General features: G+C 37.5%; 1 protein-coding gene across 1 annotated transcript in view; it reads left to right on the top strand.

The window, feature by feature from the left end:
* Positions 1-10952, top strand: part of PLPPR4 (phospholipid phosphatase related 4) — a 31432-nt gene extending 20480 nt beyond the window's left edge. The window contains exons 5-7 of the mRNA XM_054638584.2: positions 2706-2763; positions 4035-4208; positions 6169-10952. Coding sequence (XP_054494559.1) covers positions 2706-2763; positions 4035-4208; positions 6169-7506 — 1570 coding nt within the window. The 3' untranslated portion in view covers positions 7507-10952. The remainder of the gene's footprint in view (positions 1-2705; positions 2764-4034; positions 4209-6168) is intronic.
* The last annotated feature ends 11495 nt before the right edge of the window (positions 10953-22447 follow it).

The following is a 22447-nucleotide window of genomic DNA, read 5'->3' as shown; positions in this document are numbered from 1 at the left end:
CCCAAGTGTTTGGTCTGAGACCTCTGTATAACATACATTGCAGCTTGGGTGTTTGGGAGTTGTTGGATAAGTTTGTTTTCTGTTTCTCTAATTATTTTTTTTATATAAACGGCATTAAAAAGTATCTTTTTTAAAGGAAATACCACAATAGTACAAAGCAGTGTGTTCCCAAACCAATCTTTTCTTGCATGGTATTTCTAACTGGTTTTTTTCTCTCTTTCCCCATAACCATTTGCTGATACTGGCATATTGCCAGTGAAGCCTGATGCTTGCAAGCAGTGTCTTGCAACTGCATGGTGTCCCAGGGAAATCAGGACATGATTACATAGGGGCAGGCAGGAAAATTTTCACAATTACATCTCATTAATTTCATTATCTCAAATAGGATGTCTACTGCTTTGAATTGACTGCCTGTAGCCATTCCAAAATCACCAATCACTCCTAAGTTTAAATACCATCACTTCTAAAAAACCAGTGAAATTAGTTGAAACATATTAAGACTAAGCAATCGGGTTTTGGGTGTTTCTGTTTCTCTAGAAAAACAACCATGTATTGATATCTCAAAGTTATTCCCATCATAGAGGATACATTTGGCTATCTCTAATATTCTGGCACCACCCACAATTTCTCCTTAATTCAATTTTATTGCATTTTTTCTTTTTTATTTGTTATTTCCTTATGCCAGTCTCAACTTTACCAGAGCAAGCAGCACTTGCTACTGGTTCTTCAGTAGCAAGTGCTATTTCCTTCAGTCACCTATGTAGAAACTATGGTATAACTTCTACAGTACAGGAAGTTAATTTGACTTCAATAATTTGAGTTTGGAAGGAACTTGTTCTGAGTTTGCTAATGGCCTTCATTTTTGATTTGTACTTCCCAGAAACTTTGGCTCCAGAAATTTGCCTCTGGACTGCTGTATGAAAAGCATAGAGAGCAGCACATAATTATCCAACTGATTACATCAAATCATTTTTCTGCAACATCCCAAAATATCCAATGGTTCCTTTTGTCCATCTTTTTCTCTATTATCTTCACAGAGCCTTTTCAATCACTTTTGTTCAGCTCTCTAGTGAGGTCTCTGTCCTCTGTCATCTCTGATGTTCTGACTCAGTGTGACTCTCTCTCTCTCTCAGTAGGACTCTCATTGTTGTTCCCCCACTACACATCCTCATGCATGAGCATTTAGAGTGATACACTGTCATCCAAGTTCAGGACATGTTTTCTTTGAGACCTTTGTTCACCTTTTCAATACAGAGCCATACAAAAAGGCTACATATTTTTAGCTGGAGTTATTTAATTTGAGATTAAAAGATAACAAATAGAGGAACAAAAGCAGTGACACCATTAGAGAGTACTGAGAGTGCATTTAGTCTGTTTGCCCTGAAAGCATGTGAATAGAAAAGAGAACAAAAAGAAAATTGACTGTGCCATGTGACACACCTTATATACTATTAAAATGCCATCAAATTAAGGTTAAGGGCTAGAAAAGTTCATAAGACTCAAATATAAACATTAGCTCCACAGAGATGCTAAATAGATTTCTATTTCATTAAAGAATACTATTTGTGAAAGATTTGTTCAGGGAGGTTAAAAATAAGATGAAGAAGAATTTATGTCTGTCTTTAGAAATGCAAAAGGAGCCATGCAGATTTCATCTTGGCCAGAGTCATGAATCTGCTGGAGCCATAGGCTCAAATTCAGGTCAGCAGAGTGGCATTTACACTGAACTACATGCACATTTTTAACTGCCAATTAATTATGTAGAACAGACAAGGCAAAATGCATAGGAAAGAAATTTAGAAAGCAGACTGCTGCTTTGCAGAACAAATGTTTGTCTAAAGTTAAAGAACTGTGTTTCAGTCTCTGCTATTTTAAACTAGCTCACTCAGGTGTTGCTAGGAAATTGACTGTACTGGAGCCCAGTTAGGGTGGCAAGACCCCCATCTGTGAAGCCAAATTATAGTTGAAGTATTTATTCCAAGCTGAGCTTTCTCAGGTGAAAGTTCTGTTGTGACTACAAGATAGACATGCTCTTCTTCACCAAGACATGCAGCATGTTACATTGCATATCTATACCATCGAAATCTTCACTGTATCTGACTCATTCCTAGAGCTCAGAGGTCACAGACTTTTTTAAGGGCTTCTGTGATCTCACTGTCCACTGCAGAATAGGAATTACTGAATTCAAACCCAGCTTTTTTCTCTCTCTACTATGTAAAAACCTCCTTCGCATTCACATCACTTTTCTTTAGTTGTTTTTAGAGAATTGAAATGGTCCAGTCCACATCATTCAAATCTCCAGGTTTTCACTGGGAGCAGAAGGCCCTCAGCAATATCAAGAGCAGACCTGATATTGTCTACTGTCTCAAGAGTTTGGACATGTTTTCATTTATTCTCTTTCTCTGGCCATCAAGAAGGGGCCCAGTAATTGTTAAAATACCCTCCCTATGTTGTTGTTCTCCATTAAGTCCTGTCATGATGTAAAGTACTGATTTTTTTTTTTTTAATAAACCTATAGACATAGCAAACAAGGATGTAGTTTGCCTCTCTCTGAGAAAAATGTTACCCAATGACAAATGTTACCGATAGATCACATATTGCTTAGGAAGTATAAGATGGCTGTGCTGCTCAGTGGTTTTTTTCAATGAGCACTTGCACTGTGCATTTGAACTGAGAAGTATAATTTGAGTGTCCTTCCTTGGCAGAAAGTCATTCCCTTCTCAACATGCCACCTTGGCAGCCTTTGCAGCAGTGTACATTTCGGTGAGTAACCAACTCTGTTCAGTTTCATTTATACAAGACAAAAGTCAGAAAGTAATTTGCTGTATATTGTAAAATTATCTGTTGCCTGGATATCTTAGATGGATGGATGGATGGATGGATGTTTTTATCCTACTAATCTGAAAGCAAAATAAAACCACTATAAAGCTGGTTTTATTGTAGCTATTAAATAATAAGGAAAAGATTCAACTGCTTCATATTCTTTTTTAAGAAGCAAACAAAAGTGTTATGTTAAAGTATGTTTAATGCCTCATATTATCCTCATATAAAATGCAGTGTTTATCTGTCTCACAGAGTGATACTTTAACTTACCAGTCAAATTAACTGTTATGTATGCTGCCTTTTCTTTGTTGCTATCTTCACTTGATTTGCTGCTTTTAAACTTGAGGCACTAAGGGCCATACCTTGATGTGATGTGGTTTGATTTCACCTCCAGAGATTTGCAGCGTGGATGAAATGGCACAATCACTCCCAGAGGCCTTCAAGGTGTTACTGCAAAGAAAGTGAATAAAACCCATCAGTCACTAGCAGAGAATTGTGGGACATGCTGCAGCAATCACAGATGATTTTGCACTTCTGAGCAGTAACATTTCTTCAGTATGGCCCACAATGTCTGCACTATAGACAATTTACTTGAAGTTTAAAAAGTAATTCCATCACTTGTGCTGTAAAAGTCAGAGGCAAACAACAGTAACAACCAGTTAATGACATTAGATAATAGTATTGTGCATGTACTGGGAGCTTGTCAGTATTTATTCTGCCCAGAGAAAGGCCAGAATTTGGAATAACGCTGATGAACCACCTCCACTTAATTTTTGTAACCTCCCTGAAATTATGCCTCTCAGTTGAGAAATGGCTCTCTAAAGCATCTGGTGGCAGCTTTTGTTGGAACAGGTTACTGCGTTCATCTGGCATGACATCTGGCTTCTGTATTTCACAAGTGGTGGCTCCTTAGTCACATTTATAGAACATTTAGGTGCTGATTGGGAACAGTACTGAGGCATAAAATACTTATCCTAATTGATGTCAATTAGCAACACTGCTTATGTTTCTGAAAATCCATTCCTTGTGATTTCAGATCTTTCTGCAGAAAGTGAGCAAATTTTAACAGGGCTGTAAAGTAAAACTAAATTGATTACTTGTAATATTACTGTGTACTAGTGATCTATATATAAAAGAAACATTGAACATTAGAATCCTCTTAGGTATATTTAAGTTTCTTCAACTGCTTCTTTATTTCTTTCTTTTTCAAGATGTACTTCAATTCGACATTAACAGACTCCTCAAAACTTCTTAAACCACTCTTGGTCTTTGCCTTTATCATCTGTGGAATTATATGTGGTCTGACTCGTATCACCCAGTATAAGAATCATCCAGTTGATGTTTACTGTGGCTTTCTCATAGGAGGAGGAATTGCTCTCTATTTGGTAAATATAATAGTCATGGTTAAGTTTAAAAAAATTAAACTTATAAGGCTGGAATAAGAGTACTGGTTATTTTTATGAAAACTTACCATCATGCTCATATGCCATAAGTATAAATAACGTCAATATGTGTTGAAAATGATGAATTAGGGATAATGACTTGAAAAGCAAAAAGGAAAAAGCAAACAAGTATTTCAATGTAAAGTTCCATAACAGTGCATAAAGCAGAATATAATCATCCAGCATTGTATACAGAAATGGTTCTAACTTTATTAAATACTTAAAAATACTCATCTCTTCTAATCCACACTTAAAAGCATAACACAAGAAAAATATTTGATTAATTGGTATTTGTTGCTTACCTGAGTTGATATTGACAGTGTCTGCTTTATGATCTCAAAAAATTATTGAATTAATATGAGCAACTCATCTGAGTGAATTGCTGAATCTGCAGGGAATTAGAGGCAATATTATACACTTGTCATTCTTTGGAGTTCTCAGGGAAACCGTGCAGGGGAAAAAGGATGGTCAAATCAGGTTATTCCTATGCTTTTCCTATCTACTGTGTCAAAAGAGATGGAGCACCTTGGAAGGGTCCTGTAAGGAGGCATGTAGGTCATACCTGTCAGTAGGAAGCTCACCAAGCATTTGCTTTTGCTTGCTGCTCTCAGTATGTCTCCAGCAGGAATTTGCTGCCCTGGCTGCTCAGAGAGCAACACAGGTGCCTGGGAGCAATCAGAGCTTCTGCTGACACCACTGCTTGAGTGTAGGCAGGTGAACAGAAGAGGCTTAACAGGCAGTGGGATGGTTTTACCCCCAAGAAGTCAATGATAAATTTTACTATAATACTAAAATAAGTTCATTTCCTGACCCCCTTTTTCCTGTGATAACATAAGCTGACCTACCTGCAGATGGTCTGCAAAGGTGACCAGGGAAAAATGGCTTTCACAGTGGCAGAAGAAACAGCAGTCAGAATAATAACAGAAACCCCATGAGCTACTAAAGTCAGCCTCCATGATTGCACTGTGAGCAGAAAGACACTCTGTTGAGAATATTATTTCAAATGATTCTCTGTTGTAGATCTACCTAAATGGAGCTGCTGTCCCCAGGTTTGAAATATACAAACAAGTATACTTTGTTGTGTGAGATCACACAGCAGAGAGTATGTTTTCCTGTATATCCAGAGCTCAGTAAATCTGCCCTCAAAACTACACACCAATAGGAGGATGGGGAGGAAAAATAATGTGAAACTACAAATAATTCTGAAAGGAGTATAAAGAATGGGTAACTCAAGTGATTGAATCAGATATTTGACCCTCTCACAGAATACCCTCAGTGGATTAAAATGACAGCACTTTACAGTGAGTCTACTGATTAGGAAAATGTTTTAGAAGTAAATCTTATTAAAGTTCTGCACAGCTTGGAAAGCAATTGATTTAAATTTGATAAACTTTTCTATGACGTAGATATTGTATTACATGGTTATTGTGCAGTAAAAAGAATCTGCAGACGGCAGAGAACAACTCAAGCTATAACAAGATTCGGTAAATCAGGGTGAATGGTAGTATAGTTGTAAAATAGCTTTGCCTAAGAGACTACAAACATCTATTTTACTATTTTTGTAGCAAAACGTTATTTCTGTATCTGTATCTGTTGCTTGATAAAAAGAAAAAAGCTTGCGAAGGCTAAATCCTTACCTCAACTATTTATTGCCATGAATAATGTGCCCTAGTGAGACTACTTCACATGTACCTAGAGGTACCAGATTGAGGACAGAGTCTGGGCTAAGGCTATACTAGTGAGGAAATAAACTAGTATGCTTACTTGCATTACCTGTCAGTTTAGCTGGAGTAATTATGTCACTGAATTCTATTGAAAAGCAAAAGAATGCAATTACAGTACCTTAAAACGTGTTCTTTTTAACTTTCTTAACCGACTGTTGATGCTTCTGTCCAAATATCAGGGCATCTATGCTGTGGGGAACTTCTTACCAAGTGACGAGAATGTGTTTCACCCAAATTTTCACAGAGAACCTCTAAGGTCATTGACAGACCTCAGTCAAGATGCCAACAGAATCCTGCCAGGTAAAAATGGCAGCAGCAGCGATGGCATTGTCTCTCACCGTACAGAAAGTATTCTGAATAGAAACCACAGAGATTCAGGCTCTCTGACCAATCTCAAGAGAGCAAATGCTGATGTAGAAATAATAACACCACGAAGCCCAATGGGAAAGGAAAACATGGTTACTTTCAGCAACACTTTGCCAAGAGTCAACACACCATCCTTAGAAGATCCAGCAAGACGCAACGCAACAATACATGCATCAATGGATTCTGCCCGTTCCAAACAGCTGCTGTCCCAGTGGAAGAACAAGAATGAAAGTCGAAAATTGTCCCTGCAAGTGATAGAGACTGAATCTGGCCAGTCACCACCAAGGGCTATCGAAATGCGGTCAAGCTCAGAACCCTCCAGAGTGGGTGTAAATGGTGATCATCATGGCCCACCTAGCCAATACCTGAAAATCCAACCTGGCAATGTTCCAGGTTGTAACAACTCAGGTCTTACTGGTGGGCCAAGGGTCTCTATTCAGTCCCGTCCTGGCTCATCCCAGCTAGTACACATTCCTGAAGAGACTCAGGAGAATGTGAACACATCACCCAAAACTAGTTCAGCTAGAGCTAAATGGCTGAAAGCTGCTGAGAAGAGTGTTGCATGCAGGAGCAATAGCCAGCCAAGAATCATGCAAGTAATAGCCATGTCTAAGCAGCAAGGAGTGCTTCAGGGCAGTCCAAAGAGTTCGGAGGGAAGCACAGTGACCTGTACAGGAGCCATCAGATACAAAACCTTGACAGACCATGAGCCAAGTAGCATTGTTAGAGTTGAGGCCCATCCAGAAAATAACAGACCTGTAATTCAGATGCCATCAGAAGGTGAAGGAAGCGGGTCCTGGAAATGGAAAGGTCCTGAAAAAGTCACTCTTCGTCAAACATATGAGCTAAATGATCTTAACAGAGACTCTGAGAGCTGTGACTCCTTAAAAGACAGTTATGGGTCAGGTGACAGGAAAAGAAGCAACATAGATAACACTGAGCATCACCATCATGGAATCACTACAATAAGAGTCACACCAGTGGAGGGAAGTGAGATTGGCTCAGAGACTCTGTCCATTTCTTCTAGCCGGGACTCAACACTTCGAAGAAAAGGTAACATCATTTTAATCCCTGAGAGAGGGAGCAGTCCAGAGAACACCAGAAACATCTTCTATAAAGGCACATCCCCCACACGAGCGTACAAGGACTGACAGGAGACATATCAGCTGGTCCATGCCACCACAAAGTAAACATGTCTTGACACAGGTTCTGCTCCCTTTATTTTGAGCTGACATTTACCTTTATGTGCCAAATTATTGACCAGCAGCCCTGCATTGCTGATGTGCAATGGGCATGAGCCTGTGAAAAGCATGTGGTGAGGGGAAAAGCACAATGCCAGAACTAATGTGAAACATTTTCATGCAACTTGTTTCTTCAGATTCAAAACATTTATCTGAGGGTGATGATGTCAATTAAAAGAATGGTCTTGAACACAGACACTGTATTTCCTGAATGTGCCAACTTTTTATTTTATATTTGTGTCCAAAATTGACTGACTTTTTCACAGCAAAGGCTGTATCAGTGGTATATATTCACCTTTGCAGAATTTGCACCAAATCTTTAATACAGGATGGTGCTGATGATAACTTTACATGTTTTGAAAAATTGCATAATTATTAGACTCTGCAAACATGACATATTGATGTGCAGTTACTTTACAAGTAATATTGCTAATACTATGATGATGCTGGCTGCATTCATTTAGCGTAGGAAATATTTACAGCTTTGTTATAGTGGATCTGTCACATTCAAAGATTGCAAAGGTTTTGTGTAGTTCTTTAAGATGTCTACTGCAACAAAAATGTGTGGGTGACTTTCCATTAGAATGGAATTACTATCTATTTTGAATAGTTTTGCTGCTACTGCTCAACTTTTGTTTAAGAACAGGTGCTACTAATGAAGAGGCTGCTTCTTAGTGGGCTAACTTGTAGAATTGTTTTAAATTACATTTTTAAGGGGTCTTATCAAGTACTACAAGTGATTCAGATTTTACATTTTTAGACTTCTTATTCTGTCCTTCAGCAACCCTTCCATTTTTCTATTAGTTTTTAAACAAATAATGCAGGACACCAATAACTGCAAGGTGTGCAAATGTGAAAGGCAAGCCATGAGTAAATAAAAAATAGATGGCAACTTTTCCTGACCAGCTTCCAAGGAGACAGGAATTATTATCATAGCTCACACTTAGAAGCAGTCATCCACCTCACTTGCTTAGTATGCCACAAGAACAATCACAAGTTTCACCCCAATCACCATCACACAGGGGGTTTGTGCTTCGCTTTAAAGAATGGAATGCCTTGGTATTGCAGAATCACTGAACAAGTGTCTCATTGTGCCACTACTACAGTTCACCTCCCTTGAGACACCCTCCAGAGCCTTCTTAAGCATGATATTTTTCCCACCACTGCCACTTAAGAATATAAAAGCTCTCTTCACCTGAGAAAACATGAATTGTTTTAGTAAACTGAGCTTTGGATATAATGAAAAAACTTGCCTGCTAAAAATCTCCATTGCCAAAAATTGTTGAAAGGATAAGCTCTGAAGGGAATAAGCATAGCATGTCCCAGAATGGGCCTGCTAGAAGAAATGCCTCATTTCATTTGGCTCTGACTTAAACCTTGAAGGAAGCCAGGGGCAGTGCTCACCCACTGCAGCTCTTCATTCTCTCTTAATTCTACCTGAAAGAGAGCTACTGTCAGACACCTGGCAGCTCCCCTGCAAGCAGGGGAAGGGAATGGCTTAGCAGTCCTCTCACTGAAGAAGATCAGGTCTGTTCTCTTGCTTCTTGAGAGAAGTGTTTTGGTCTATGTCCTCTTCTCATTTAGGGCATCAGAGAACCAGATACATTATCTATAGTCAGAACCTGTCTACAGACCCTACCCCACAGAACTCTAAGGAAAAGCCCACCCAACCCCAGGCAAGTGGGAGGTAGAAGGAAGAATCATCCTGTTCAAGAAGATAAACAGCACAACACAAACATAGACCAAAAAAAACCAAAAAAATCCCCAACAACAACATAAAACCAAACAACAAAACAAAAACCCAAAAAAAAAAGACCTCCAAACCAAAACAAAATCCCAAACCCAACCCCAAACCTAAGTAATTTCACAAGTATGAGGATGGTGTTTGTGAGTCAATGGAAAGCTTTATGTGTACTTCCCAGTTTAGAGGTGCTCCAGGCTTAGCTGAATGCTTGCTGTCAAGCCAACTGTGCCAAGCTATGCTTCCCTCACCTGCCCATCACCCAGTGCTGTGGAAGAGTGTCAGTCCTTAAGGAAATCACCACACTCTTTCTGTTATTGATACAAGATAACCCCATCACACTTAGGATGATTGGGAGAAATTATTCTGCAGGTTGCATGTAAGAAGCTACCCAGTAGGGTTGCAGCATATTGTGTATGTTAAAGGCACTGTATGTTGAAGACACACTTTAAGGCACATCAGCTGGGAAAAATAATCATAGATACCAGGAGAAAAAGAAAAAAAAAGTAATTTTTTTAGAAATAGGTTCTCAGATGCTAGTATTTACAAGTCAGGATTTGTTTTTTTCTTTTCAAGAGGATGTATCTTTAGTCCTTGGTATTTAATATGAAATTTTGTACAAGATTCCTAGGAATTAAAAACACTTGGACTGTCATGGACAAAATCCTTTGGCTTTAGTTTAGTCTAGGTACAGGGTAAAGGAGGTAGGATTAGCTTTAAAGGAAAGGGTGAGACACAAACACTGTTGGCCTATCAGTGCAGGGAAATAAGATGCAATCATTTGTTAGTTTGTAAGTGCAGGGGAAAAGAACATAAGTAGATGAACCTGGAAATAAAGGAAAATTGAAATGGAGAATAATGGCAATAAAGCAAAGATTAGAAAACGGTCCCTCTGGCAATTTAGCTGTTTTGGAAACAGCAGGATTCCTGGTGGGAGTGTTTGTTCTTTATTCCTTGGTTTTAGTCAGATATATATTGGCATATATGTTGCTTTTATTACTCTAAAACTTGCTGCACTATTTCAAGTGCAGTGTGATATTTTTCCTAAAGTTTCCTATTTCTTAAGAAAAGATTTTAAAGCTCTTGTGTAATCATTGAAATTATGTTCTATACATAAATATTGATATATTCTTTTTTACTCAAAGTGCCAAAGGCTACTGTTTTTAATAATGGCTTATCAAATTATATTACGTTAGAGAGCAGAAATGTAATAATATATACATTGGAACTCAGACCTCTGCATGTATATTTGATAAGGAGCCTTTTGTAAAATTACTCTTTGTTTACATTCCACTGGTACCTTAATTTAAAATTAATCAAATAAATCGACAGGTGACATCTTCTTAGTGTTCTGATTTTCTTACTTGCTAACAGGCACGATTTTCTTTGTTAGGCTGTGCTTTACTGAGAAAAGAAAATACATAAAAATAAAATATGTTTTTAAATGAGAATTCTCTATATAAAGTATTGTGTTTAATAAAATGTTATGCCATGTTTTCAAATGGAAAATAATTTGTAAATTGCTATAAATGTATTTTGTTAAATAAGTACAGATCAATGCTACTGTGTGAGTTTATTGTGCTAACATCATGAAATAAAGATAAAATTCCTCATTGATGCTTGTTTATCTCTGTGGTGAAGCAGAGTCTCACTCCCCCCAAATTAATTAATTTACTTTTCATTAGGTATCTCATGATGTGTAAGAGTGGTCATTAGTGAGAAACCTTGAGACCTTGCACAGTGGTAAGAATTTATAAGAAACAGTGTCCAAACAAACTTTTCTCTAACCTAAAAACATTTTACAAAAAAAAACTCCAAGTGAATTGGGATCTTCAAGCCATGTGAGGATGTGTCTCCTCAATCATTCTGCAGCACTTGTTGCATTGCTAAGCCCCTAATGCCCCTAAGCCACCTTGCTAGTTTTGGGTAGAGCTGCCAGACATGGTGAGGCCAGCCTTGGATTTGTGAATGAGGACAGGGCAGATGTCAGAGGCAAACCTGAGAGGACAGGCTCTCCTCAGTGGAAGAAGTTAGGATGCAGGAGTCAGCAGGTGTCATACACCCCTTGCTGGAACAATGAAAGACCTTAGATGTCCCAGCGCACTCTGACAAGCAGTGTTACCTAGAAGGCACGCAGGGTAGTGTGGTAAGCAAACGGCAAAGACTGTCTCCAAGCCTGTCTTGAGACACCCTGAAACAGCAACAGCAGGGCCCAGGTGCCTGGGGTGGAAGACACAGCTGTAGCTGAGACATGCACTGACATTGCCAATGGCCTAATTAAGGACCACAGGGAGTAGCATGCAATGCATGGCAGCGCAGCAAACTGACTCTGAGAGGCTTTCCCAAGTGTGCCTGGGCCTTTGTGCAAGTTTGAAGAAGCAAAAGGGAAGAGTAAGCAGCACTGAAAGAATAAAATCATAATTTTTAAATTCGCATGTGATTTTTATCAAGCAGTGTAGGCAGCTAATTAGTAAAATCAGTGCTTTCTTAATTCCTCTTCAGTTATTCATCAAATAAATGAAGACTGGGGCACTGCAACACAATTTCCTGCATATTAAGATAAAAAATGTGCCCAGTTTACAAAGTCCTGAGCTCTTGTCATTGAGAAGAGTGAGGGACCAAAGCAACTGGTGAGAGTATATCTTAACCTGTGAAGTGAAACAGAAACTACTTGTATACTTTATGATATTCAAGATCAAAATTTTTGAAGATTACAACAAAAGTCGCTAATCTAGCACTGGACATGCAGCTAACACAACCAAAATACTTCAGAACCTCTGAAGGAGCATATTACCAGTGAAGCTCACTGAGTGGAGTTGCAGCAAGGCTGGTGAGTTGGACAGTATCAGTTGTATGCCATAAAGCCATGTTAGACTGCATAAACAGTCTGTTGTTATAAAGGAAAACGTGTGGAGAGACACAGCAAGAGATCTGCTGCCATAGAAACAGAAGTAGCTGCTAGATGTGCTGCATCATTGCTACACTGAGGAAAAGCCATGGATCAGCAGTATACCACAGACTGCATCTAACTTGCTTTGTTCAATCAGAATATAAAACCTGAAACAGATAAATGATGATCAATTATTTTTTATAACATAATGTAGCTGCGCAGGCTTAGCATAGTTTCTATCAGGACTTAATAACTAGTGGAAAACTGGAGATGAAAAACTAAAAAATTAAGGAATAAATATAATTCAAAAGCTTTAATATGATGTTCATAGTGCTTTGCATTCTCAGAAAACTGAAAAAAGCTATAGTGCCTGATTGTTCATTTCTTATGCAGACATTGCTCCTACAGCAGTTAAAGAGTGCTTTACTTTTGCAGTGTTTGTTCCTATTTGCTAACAAATGAAGCTGAAAGTCCATATTCCTAATCCATCTCTTCTATTCCAGTTGATACTTTCTTTTTCATAAGGAATCCAACTGCCAGAACCATCCACTACAAGAATGCCCATTCCATCTTCTATTACACCCTGTCTTGCTGCAGCCTTGTAGAGACTTAACCAGCCTGTTTCACCTACAGTGCAACTGCTTTATGTGGAATAAGTGAACATTTTTAACAAATAAAAATAAGCTGATGTCTAAATCACTGCAGAAACACGATTTTAAAGTTTACATTTAGAAAAAAGTATAATGACACCAGCTGAAATGTGTTTCTCTGTAGTCAGTATCTCATGATTCATAATTCTCTTGAAAAGTGCAAATGCATTTCTGCTTTTAAATTATAGCAACATGGAGCTTTGGATTATCCAAAGAGAGTTTAGCACTGATATACAGCTGATAAATTGAATTCTGAGTCCACCTGATTCTCACTTCTTAAAAGATGGGGCTGCATAAAACAAAGTTGTCGTATAATAAATTACAGGCAGAGATATAATATCTGTTATGTGTATTACATTTAGGGCACAAGGATGACATTTGGTAGATGCCATAATCTCCTGCAACTGTATTAATCTTTACTGAGTGCTACCAGTTCCTGTTTGAATTCTGATGTTATCATCAAAAGAGGAAAAAAAATTGTATGTTGGAAATTTATTCAGATTTTTCTCTCTTCCGTGAGACAAAAATAAAGTGCTCCATTTAAATGCACTCCTACATGGTTTTCACTGCATAATGGTACTCTGTAGCAGCAGCTTGCACAGTAATGGTGCTTTCTACTAAAAAGTATGAATTGACCTTATGCAAACTGCAGCAATTGTCTCCTGCATTAATGAAAAGATCCTTCCTTTTTCCAGAAGAGGAAATTCAATTGAATTGAGGTGCTATGAATCCAGAAATTCAGATATTTCCAATACTTATATGTCTCTGGTGCCAATACCATAGAGGAACCTATGAAAGCAGAAGCTTCTGGATATGAACATCACAGATCTCTCACTTAAGCAATAACATGCTGAAAGTGCTTTATGTCTTTTTAGCATATACTTTCCAAATATGTATTTTTAGAAGTTTCACTGAGCATCTAGTTGATTACATTGTCCCTACTAAACACAAAGTTCAAATCTATGTCCTCTGCTACCAAGTGCCTGAAAGGAGTCTTAAGAAAAAAACACTTTCATTCAGGTTGGCCTTGTTTTAACTCCTTGAGAGTGCTTAGTATATATGTCAGAGTAATGAGTGCTTACTAAGAAGATGAGACAAAAGGACAGAAGATTTGCATATTGTTTCTTTTCAAACTGGGATGTACATCAACTTAAAAAAAATTAAAACCTAGTGCTTCTTGGGATAGTCAAGAGTCAGTTACAATAAACAAGAGCCTTTAGTGTTGCCATCTTATTGCAAATGTTCCATATCTTCTCAGTGATTTCTCATGTGCAGCGCCTCACAGCACTGACTCCTTCTTCTTCTCAGCACAGCCAGCAAACTCCAACTCTCCTTTCAACAACCTAACCCACTCTTATGTAGCACTTGTCTTCTTATTGGACACAGCTATGGCCTGTTAAGGGCAGGCCTGTTCCTAAGCTTTGGTGATTAGTACAGCTGCAACTCCTCAGGTGTGATATTCCCTTATGCACTATCTTTATTTTCTTAATTCTATCCCTCCACGCTTTAGCTGTCATAGTGAATGATAAAAATTTCTGGAACTCTCTGTATTCTACCATAATCACTCAGTCTTTTCAGCATCTGAAGTCCACTGGAACCAAATCAATCTTGAGGAAATGTAAACTGTCAAGATTAAATAACCTTGTATGTTTGAAGACTAGCAGGAAATCTTCTAGCTGTTGCTACAATTTACAGCTCTGCCCAGATAAGCAATCATAATGTCAAAATATGGCTTACACATGGACACATTGATAGGCAGATTAAATTAATTCTAAACAATTTTTAAAAATAGAAAGAAATATTCCCTTGAAATTGCGAGAATTACTTTATAACTACCAGTAATAAACCTATTGCACTACCCGTATTATGATTGTGTAGAGTTCATATTGTAGAATGTGGATTCAAATTGGCTGAGTGCAGCCCTGCCTGTCCTTGGTCCAGCATAAGTAGGCTGTGTGAGGCTTTGGGTTTTGAAAATTGTTAGCAGTAAGAGGCTGGGAAATGATAAAGCTGGAGGAGCAGTAGCAGCAGGGTCAGTGATTCACCAGCATGGACAAGAAGATGGACAGAATATGAACAAGAGGGGAAGACAATGAGTTATGGTGCTGTGTATGCTTCCAATTCCCACCCCATCACACTTAGCTTTCAAAACAGGAATGTCTTCCAAAACAGATCAAATAATCAGCAATAACAAAGCCATCAAACCAAGCATTTGATGCTAATTATTAACCCACGCCAACAAACAAAAGCAGCAGCATTTCAGCTCTCCCCTTAGTGTAAAAATTCAAAACTGCGAAATGAGAAATGTTCTAGCTGGAACCTCACAAATGTCCTAACCCTATTTCTCACCAATCTGTCTTTCCTGCCTATCAAATTCAATTGACTGACAGGCAATTTTTATGAGCCTTTGGACTATGTAAGCTCCAGTAATTCCTTCTTTAAAAAGCCTTTCACTCCTGCTCACTGCAAGAGGTGAAAAAATGTGTCTGTGCAAAGAAAACAAGCAAATCTGGCAGAAAGGAATCCATCAACTGCTATTAGCACTACCCTTAGGTAGGCAGCTGGGATGAGCCAAAGGCCATAACTGGCAACTTTGTTATTGTTTTACCTCATCTCTCAAGAGATAGTGATGAGATCTTATTGGCCCAATTAACATCTAAGTCCTGTCAGACTATTTTAGATCAGATTGTCAAGATTGTTTGGACAGATGAAGATACAGAGCTAAAAATACTGAGAATGACACACTTTATGACATGAATTGGCCATTCCTTTAAGGAAGAGAAGGATTATTTCTCTCTCCCCTTTTCCCTAGCAACCGTGAAAATTTTGGGTTCTTTTTCATTTCTAGAAGAGCCCTGATTTCAGGATTGCCAGAAATTAGAGGCATCTGCTTGTAGCCAAGGCATCTTCTGAATTGCACGGGAATTCAGTTAAAGCTTCTTAGACCCTATGTCTTATTATGGAAATTATTTCAGCTAAAAGGAAATGACAAAGCCTGAAGTATGGGAAGGCTTTCATCACTCCATGGAGTGCTCATATTATAATCCATCCCTAGGAGAGAACTTGCTTGACAAATACTATAAATGGGAGCCTCTACAAGAGGATACATAATTATTTATCTGCTGATAGATTCTCACAGATCATCTTTCCTATGCAGCTTGAGTAAAAGACATAATCAGAAAGTCCTTGATCTGTTAATGGGCTAATAGCACTCTAAATCCAAACTACTGTGAAAAACACTGACAGTTTTAAAATACTATTTTACTTTTTTTTTCTTTTCCAGTGAAGTAGTATTACTGAACTCTATGCATCATATTGATATTGCACTGAGAGTGTTGTAGTTTGTTTGTGTGGTTTTAATAATTTTTCACTCAATTAATGTTTAGCAGAGTTATTTTCATTTCCCCTAAATTCAGCCTAAGTTCTCAAGCAATACTTTTTGTCAAGGTGGTTGGCCAGTGTCTCAGGGTTAAAAGGAATAAACATTAGTTACTTAAATGAGTATACAGAATTTCTTACCAACTGCTACATTTGTTCTTTAAGTCAGAGTCATTTTGTGTCAAAAGGACAAGCAAGTAATATTGAAGGAAAAAGGAAAAAAGAACCCTGAAACCTCCAACTATAATCCCATTATACAACCATTGCTGGAGACTCCAAATCAAGAATGTCAGCCAGTCAGATTCCTAACAGAGACTGAAGAAATTCCTAGGCAAGGCACTCAGGTGACTATATGAGTACATGCCATTAAACAGAACCTAGAAGTGGAAACAGATACAACCTCCACAGCTTCTTTACTTCTCTTCAGACAATTTGCAGAGAGAGGAAGTGACTAGTGCTGAAGAGGAATGAGAGAGGTATTCCTCCTTTTCAGCCAGACCAATTATTTTATAATCACTGTGCTACTGAGAGTTTGGGGCCTGCTGTGGTTGTAGATCTGAAAAATCAGAATAACATATCTCTAGTGCAGAAAGGGGTAATGATTTTCAAAAGATTTAAAAATGCATGAATGTCTAACAACCTGCATCCTCAAAATCTTCCATGGAATCCGTGGGGAGAGGTAGCTGCAAAGTAATAAAAATTTTAACCATATAAGATGGTCACATTTATTTTTATATTTATGGACATTTTTTGGAACGGTTTAGGGGCTTTACCATTTTGCCATGAAATGAAACATATAAAATAAAATTAAAATGAACCCTCCATGACAGATCTCTGAAGCATAATGATGCTAAAAATAAAATGTTACCAGGGAAACTGAATGGAACTGAAATTAGTGATACGGCCTGATCTAAAGCCACTGAAATAAAATGAGAACAGGATCAAATTACACTGAAGAAAATAAATCAAAAGTAAAGCAGTTCTTCAACAGCAAAAGCTTTACTCTGATATTATCTCTGGTTAAACCAAAACCAATATAAGACTCCTAGAATGGTTTTTTCAATGGTCTGATTCTCCTCATGCAAGGCTCTGTGTGTGTGTATGTGTGTGTGCAAAACAACAACTGAGCACCAATAGCCTAGAAGGGGTCTGCAGCCTGCACTGCAATGGTTTCTTCCTCAGCATAAGAGCTCATAACTTGAGTCAGCTTTACGTAACTAAAACTTCGTTTGTTCTATCACGTCAGCAACTCTTCCACCTTATGTTTTTAAACTCTTACAAGAGAAAGTTAAAAGGTGGAAAATTATTAAAGATACATTTCATTAAGAGTTTAGATACTCTAATTTCAGTAGACATACACATTTGTAAGGAACATAGAGTCACCTACCACTCCAAACTTCTCTATTTCTGAAAATGTTAGTCTACTGCTATAAAATGGCCAAATAGCTATTTTCAGACAGAAGACATTACTTCAGGACTAAATTGTTTACTGAGAAGTACAATGACTCCAGACTTGACATCTCCATCCTACATTTGTTAATTTTACCATCAAGCTCGAGCTTATTTCCTCACTTCACCCACAACTTCACAGTGGTATTGGTGTAATATGTCTCTGCCACAATATCCATTCTTACCCAGTGCTGGCAGGAAGGCTCCCTGTTTGTACTATTGCTCCTCAACTAAAAAAATCTTAATCATTATGTCCTCCTTCAAAAGAGCAAAAGATTAATTCTCACCAAAGCAACTACCTGGCAGATGAGCATTATTTTATCTAAAATATTATTAATGGGGTTTTTTTCTGAAATGGGACAGTCTCACAATATAGGTGTTAATCAGTGATTTTTAATGGCTATTCATTTTACTCATTTTTGGTTCTTGGTTCAGATTTCAGCTGAACAACATAGGTCCACCACACTACCTTTCTTTCAAGTGGCTTCTATCCTTTAAGTTATATGCTGAAGCCAAGGAAAGAGTGGCCTTGATGGCAGACACCAAAGTCTGCCATTGTCACAAGGAAAGTTAATATGCCATCTTCACTTCAAGGCATATTAAAAAAGAAAATGCACACCTTGGGTTTTGATGGTTTTTGACATGTAAATGAGTATAGCAGTGACACTTCTATGTTTTATTTATAAGACATAAACAGAATTAATCTTGAGAGTTATTCTGAAGCATTTTGTTGAAGTAGGCGGTCTACTATCATGCTGTAGAGCAGAGAATAGCAACATTTACCTTAAAAAGTTCACTTGGAATGGCATCAGGACTAAAATAGCAAACCTCTGGCTCGAATGATTCCATTAACAGCTCATTTGTTGCTTCAGTATGAACTGAGTTAATTTCTCTAGTAAAAACTTCTTAGAAAAGCAGTGGTCAGAGAAGAAGAATTGATTCAAAATGCATACATTCCCAGTTGTAGTTTAGAGTTCACATGTTTGCTACCTTTCTTGTTACTCATTTATTATTATTTTTAGGTATTATTTTATATATATAATCTCCATTATTTCAAACCTGACCTCAGTTTAAATGATGTTCAAGCATCTTGCAGACTTTCACTACCCTAAATGCAAATGCAGCTGTTGAATATGTCAACGAAGCCAAATGGCAGCAGCTGTCCAGATTCCACTCTGGAAAGGTGGCTTATGAGAAAAAAGGAGAAAATCCCATGATACCCAGGTTTTATTCTCCAAATGTTTTTGTAAAATCCTACAGTGCAGTATAGTGGCAAAAGAAGGCTTACTGAACCTGATAAAAGCAGATTTCTGGCTGAGATCAAAGCAAAAGTACAGTCAGAGTTGGAGTAGCTTTGCCTCTGCCAACAAGCTCACCTGATGATGAAAGTATCTCTTGTATGTTCACAAAATCTGAGGAAAAAGAGCTGATTTCTAAATCAAACTGGACAGTTTGAGAAAGGCATTGGTTTCTCACTGAAAAATGCTTTCTAGGTAGCACTGTAGCAGCAACCTGGCTGGTGGCAGGACAGACAGATGGCTGCACATCCACCTGCGGACTGAAATAATTATATCACCAAGGATTTCTGAGTTACAAACAACAGCACAATACAAAAACAACAAATAAAATGTACCCTCCTACAATTGTACCAACATTTTTTCTGGATGCTTTGATTGAAATGTAAGCCTAGCAATAAAGCACCCCCAGTGATTGTGATTACCAGCTGGCTATTACCAGAGACAGGCATGACAGCATTCCTGTAAATCCAGGACTCACCACTCCTCAGCATTCTCAATTTTGTAATTCAGTAAAACAAAGCCTATGAAACTCTTTTCTTTGCCATCAGCTAGGGCTGCTGCACTCCACACACATCTAATGTATCATATTCAGATTTCCTGACATCCCTCAAGTTCTTTGATAATAATTTAGTTTAAATAATCCTGTGTGCTTGTGTATCTTATAATTGGGACTGACTGGAGATTCAAAGGGAAAATAAAAAGTGCTACAAGAATCAGTACTAGAATGGCTTGATGGAAAAAAATATCTCAGGATATGGAAGACCAAGCAGAAATATCAACACAATGATGTAAGAAATATCTCAACTGCTTGACAGTTCATGGTTCAGAGCGTTCTCAAACAACACCTTTGTGGCCTGTTGCAAACTGGGTTTAGTGCAGCCATGTTAAAGGACTGTGATTTCTAAACCAGAGCCATCTTTAACAAGTGTCTGATTTGAACTCACAAAAACATTAACTCTGCAATTTTCTTACATTTTTTATGCGATTTATTATCATCTACAATTTGGTCATGGATAAAACCTTTCTTCTTCAAAGCATACAGCTCTGCTGCTCATCCATTTTTGCTATTCTCTTCTAAGAAAACTGCAGCTGCCACTAGGAATACATTAAGGCTTCATAAAACATCTGTCCTTAAATGTCTCATCACACCTCTCCATAGACAAGTATGGCATAAAGCCATATTTCTGGTTTTGTTCTTTACATCCAAGTCAGTTCCAGATTCACAAATTCATACAGACATTTTGTGATAAATCTGATGAATCTTGTTACTCTTGCAATAACTTCCACTTCAAAGTGCAATTGCAAGGCACCCAAAAGAGAGAAACTAGAAAAAGTAGCAAAGCAGACATTTTATTTCTGCTTGTTTCCTAATGGCTAGAAATGCAGACTTCTTTAGGTTTGCATCAAAATATTAATGTTAACTTCCCTTTTATATTTCCAGATGAGACCTTGTTTACAGATTCTCCTGCAGAAAGCCTCTAAAAGGCAAGTTGGGAAGCACAAAACACTGAAAGACTGACTTTTATGACTCATTTGAAGCAGCAACACAATATTAAAAGCAGCTGAGTGCCTGAAAAATTAAAGATTTACAAGAAAATTACTACAACCAGTTACTGTTTAAAAGGCAAAGAGTGATCAAAGCATAAACTAGATTAAAAGCAAATATAATCTGTCAATTTCTATAATTGCTAACATATAAAACATACATATTGAAGAAACAGAGCAAGTTTTGCTACAAAATCAAAACAAATCTTTCTAAATCTTGTCTAGTACTTCCCTATTAGGGATTTTTTTCCAAATTAGACAGATTTGACAGGAATCCATTCAGTTCTATTAGGAAAACATTAATGTGCCTGAAAATCTCAAAGAGAAACTATTCTAATCACAAATTTATAGCACATGTCACTTGTTCCAAACATCCTTCTAAAATAAACCAACTAATAACTTCATTGTTCATGACAATGTGTCAACAAAATTACACTTAATAACAGAGAATAACACAGACTGCACTGTGGGGGAATGCATGTGAATTCACCATCAGGAGGATGTGTGCATGCCCACCACAGGCCTTATCCCAACCACAATGTAGGACAACCTAAGATTCAGCTTTAACCTTTCTGACATCCCTAATGAAGTAAACCTAGAAATAAGGGGAGGGGACAGAAAAGGAAAATGGGGTTTTGGGGTTACCCACAGATCCTTAAAATTGGATGGAAGGTAGGGAAGGTAATGAACACAAAATCCTCCAGTCTCCTGCTCAGATCCAGTACTTAGACTGCTAAAAGCAGGAATTTCCAAATGTATTTGCAGCAACCATGTAGGCATCTTTGTATAAAGAAAACAAAACAAACAAAACAAACAAAAAAAAAGGTTACAAAGAGAACATACAAAGATATGCTGATTTAATGTTCTTACAGAAGTAACCTTCTAGTAACCTTCTACCTTGCTCTAGCTGACATAATCACTATTAGCTATTGTCAGTGCAGAATACTGATTTAATGTGGGATAACATGTCCTGCACCAATGTTATTTATGCCCTCTTTCTTCCTTTTAATTTTTTTGAAGATGTTTCAGAATTGATGGCACATGGCAACAATTTAATGAGACTCTTAGAATTTTCATCATAGGTTTGTACCTTAAAGTCATATCTGTCATAGGACTAATTTCTGCTGTTATAACTATAAAACTCAACATTTATCATCTTTTAACTGATCTTACTTATGATTAAAATGGTTTCTAACTGTAATTAGATAACAATAAAAATACTTGATGTGTTTTCACAATGGATTGATTGAAATCACATTGGCTTTGTCCTCTACACAGCAGAAAAACCAAAGTAAGACATCAGTCTCTTACAACTGCTGAAAAGGTTTCTGTCCTGGACTTTTACTTGTCTGTCCATCTATTCCATCTTCATGGCCACTAGGTTCATCCTAACACCTTGCTTATGCTGGTAATGCTAATTACAAGAGTCAGAACCATAATTTCCAGAACACTGTTTTCAGATTGGTTGTCATTCAAGACAAGGAACCAGTCATGATTTAGAGTTCCCACTTCCTAGCAAAATATTCCCACACCATAATGTGAGAATAAAGAATTCTGTCTCTTTCTCTTCAGTATATTACATTTCTTCTTGCTTTCCAACAGTTAATGTCACACTCAATTCACTCAAAACTTCAGAAAATACTATTCTAAACACTTCTCTTTTTTGCAAAAAATTTAATAAATTTTAACTCATGCTGGTCACCTACATTATGTATTACAAAAAACTCCCAAGACAACAATTTTAATATATTGCAGGTGGGGAAGAGATGGGGAGGTTCACTGAAGAATTTTTTTATCATTTTCTGGGGGTAATTTCTTGTGTTCCTCCTTTACAGTTAGAATAACACGTATTCTGTTTAGTTCTAAATAAAACATGCAGTAAGGTGAGATATTTCTTTGG

Source organism: Agelaius phoeniceus, chromosome 8 (genome assembly GCF_051311805.1).
Source record: "Agelaius phoeniceus isolate bAgePho1 chromosome 8, bAgePho1.hap1, whole genome shotgun sequence".
NCBI lineage: Eukaryota > Metazoa > Chordata > Aves > Passeriformes > Icteridae > Agelaius > Agelaius phoeniceus.
Note: the sequence above shows the minus strand (reverse complement) of the source record. Positions and strands in the feature narration are given on the sequence as shown.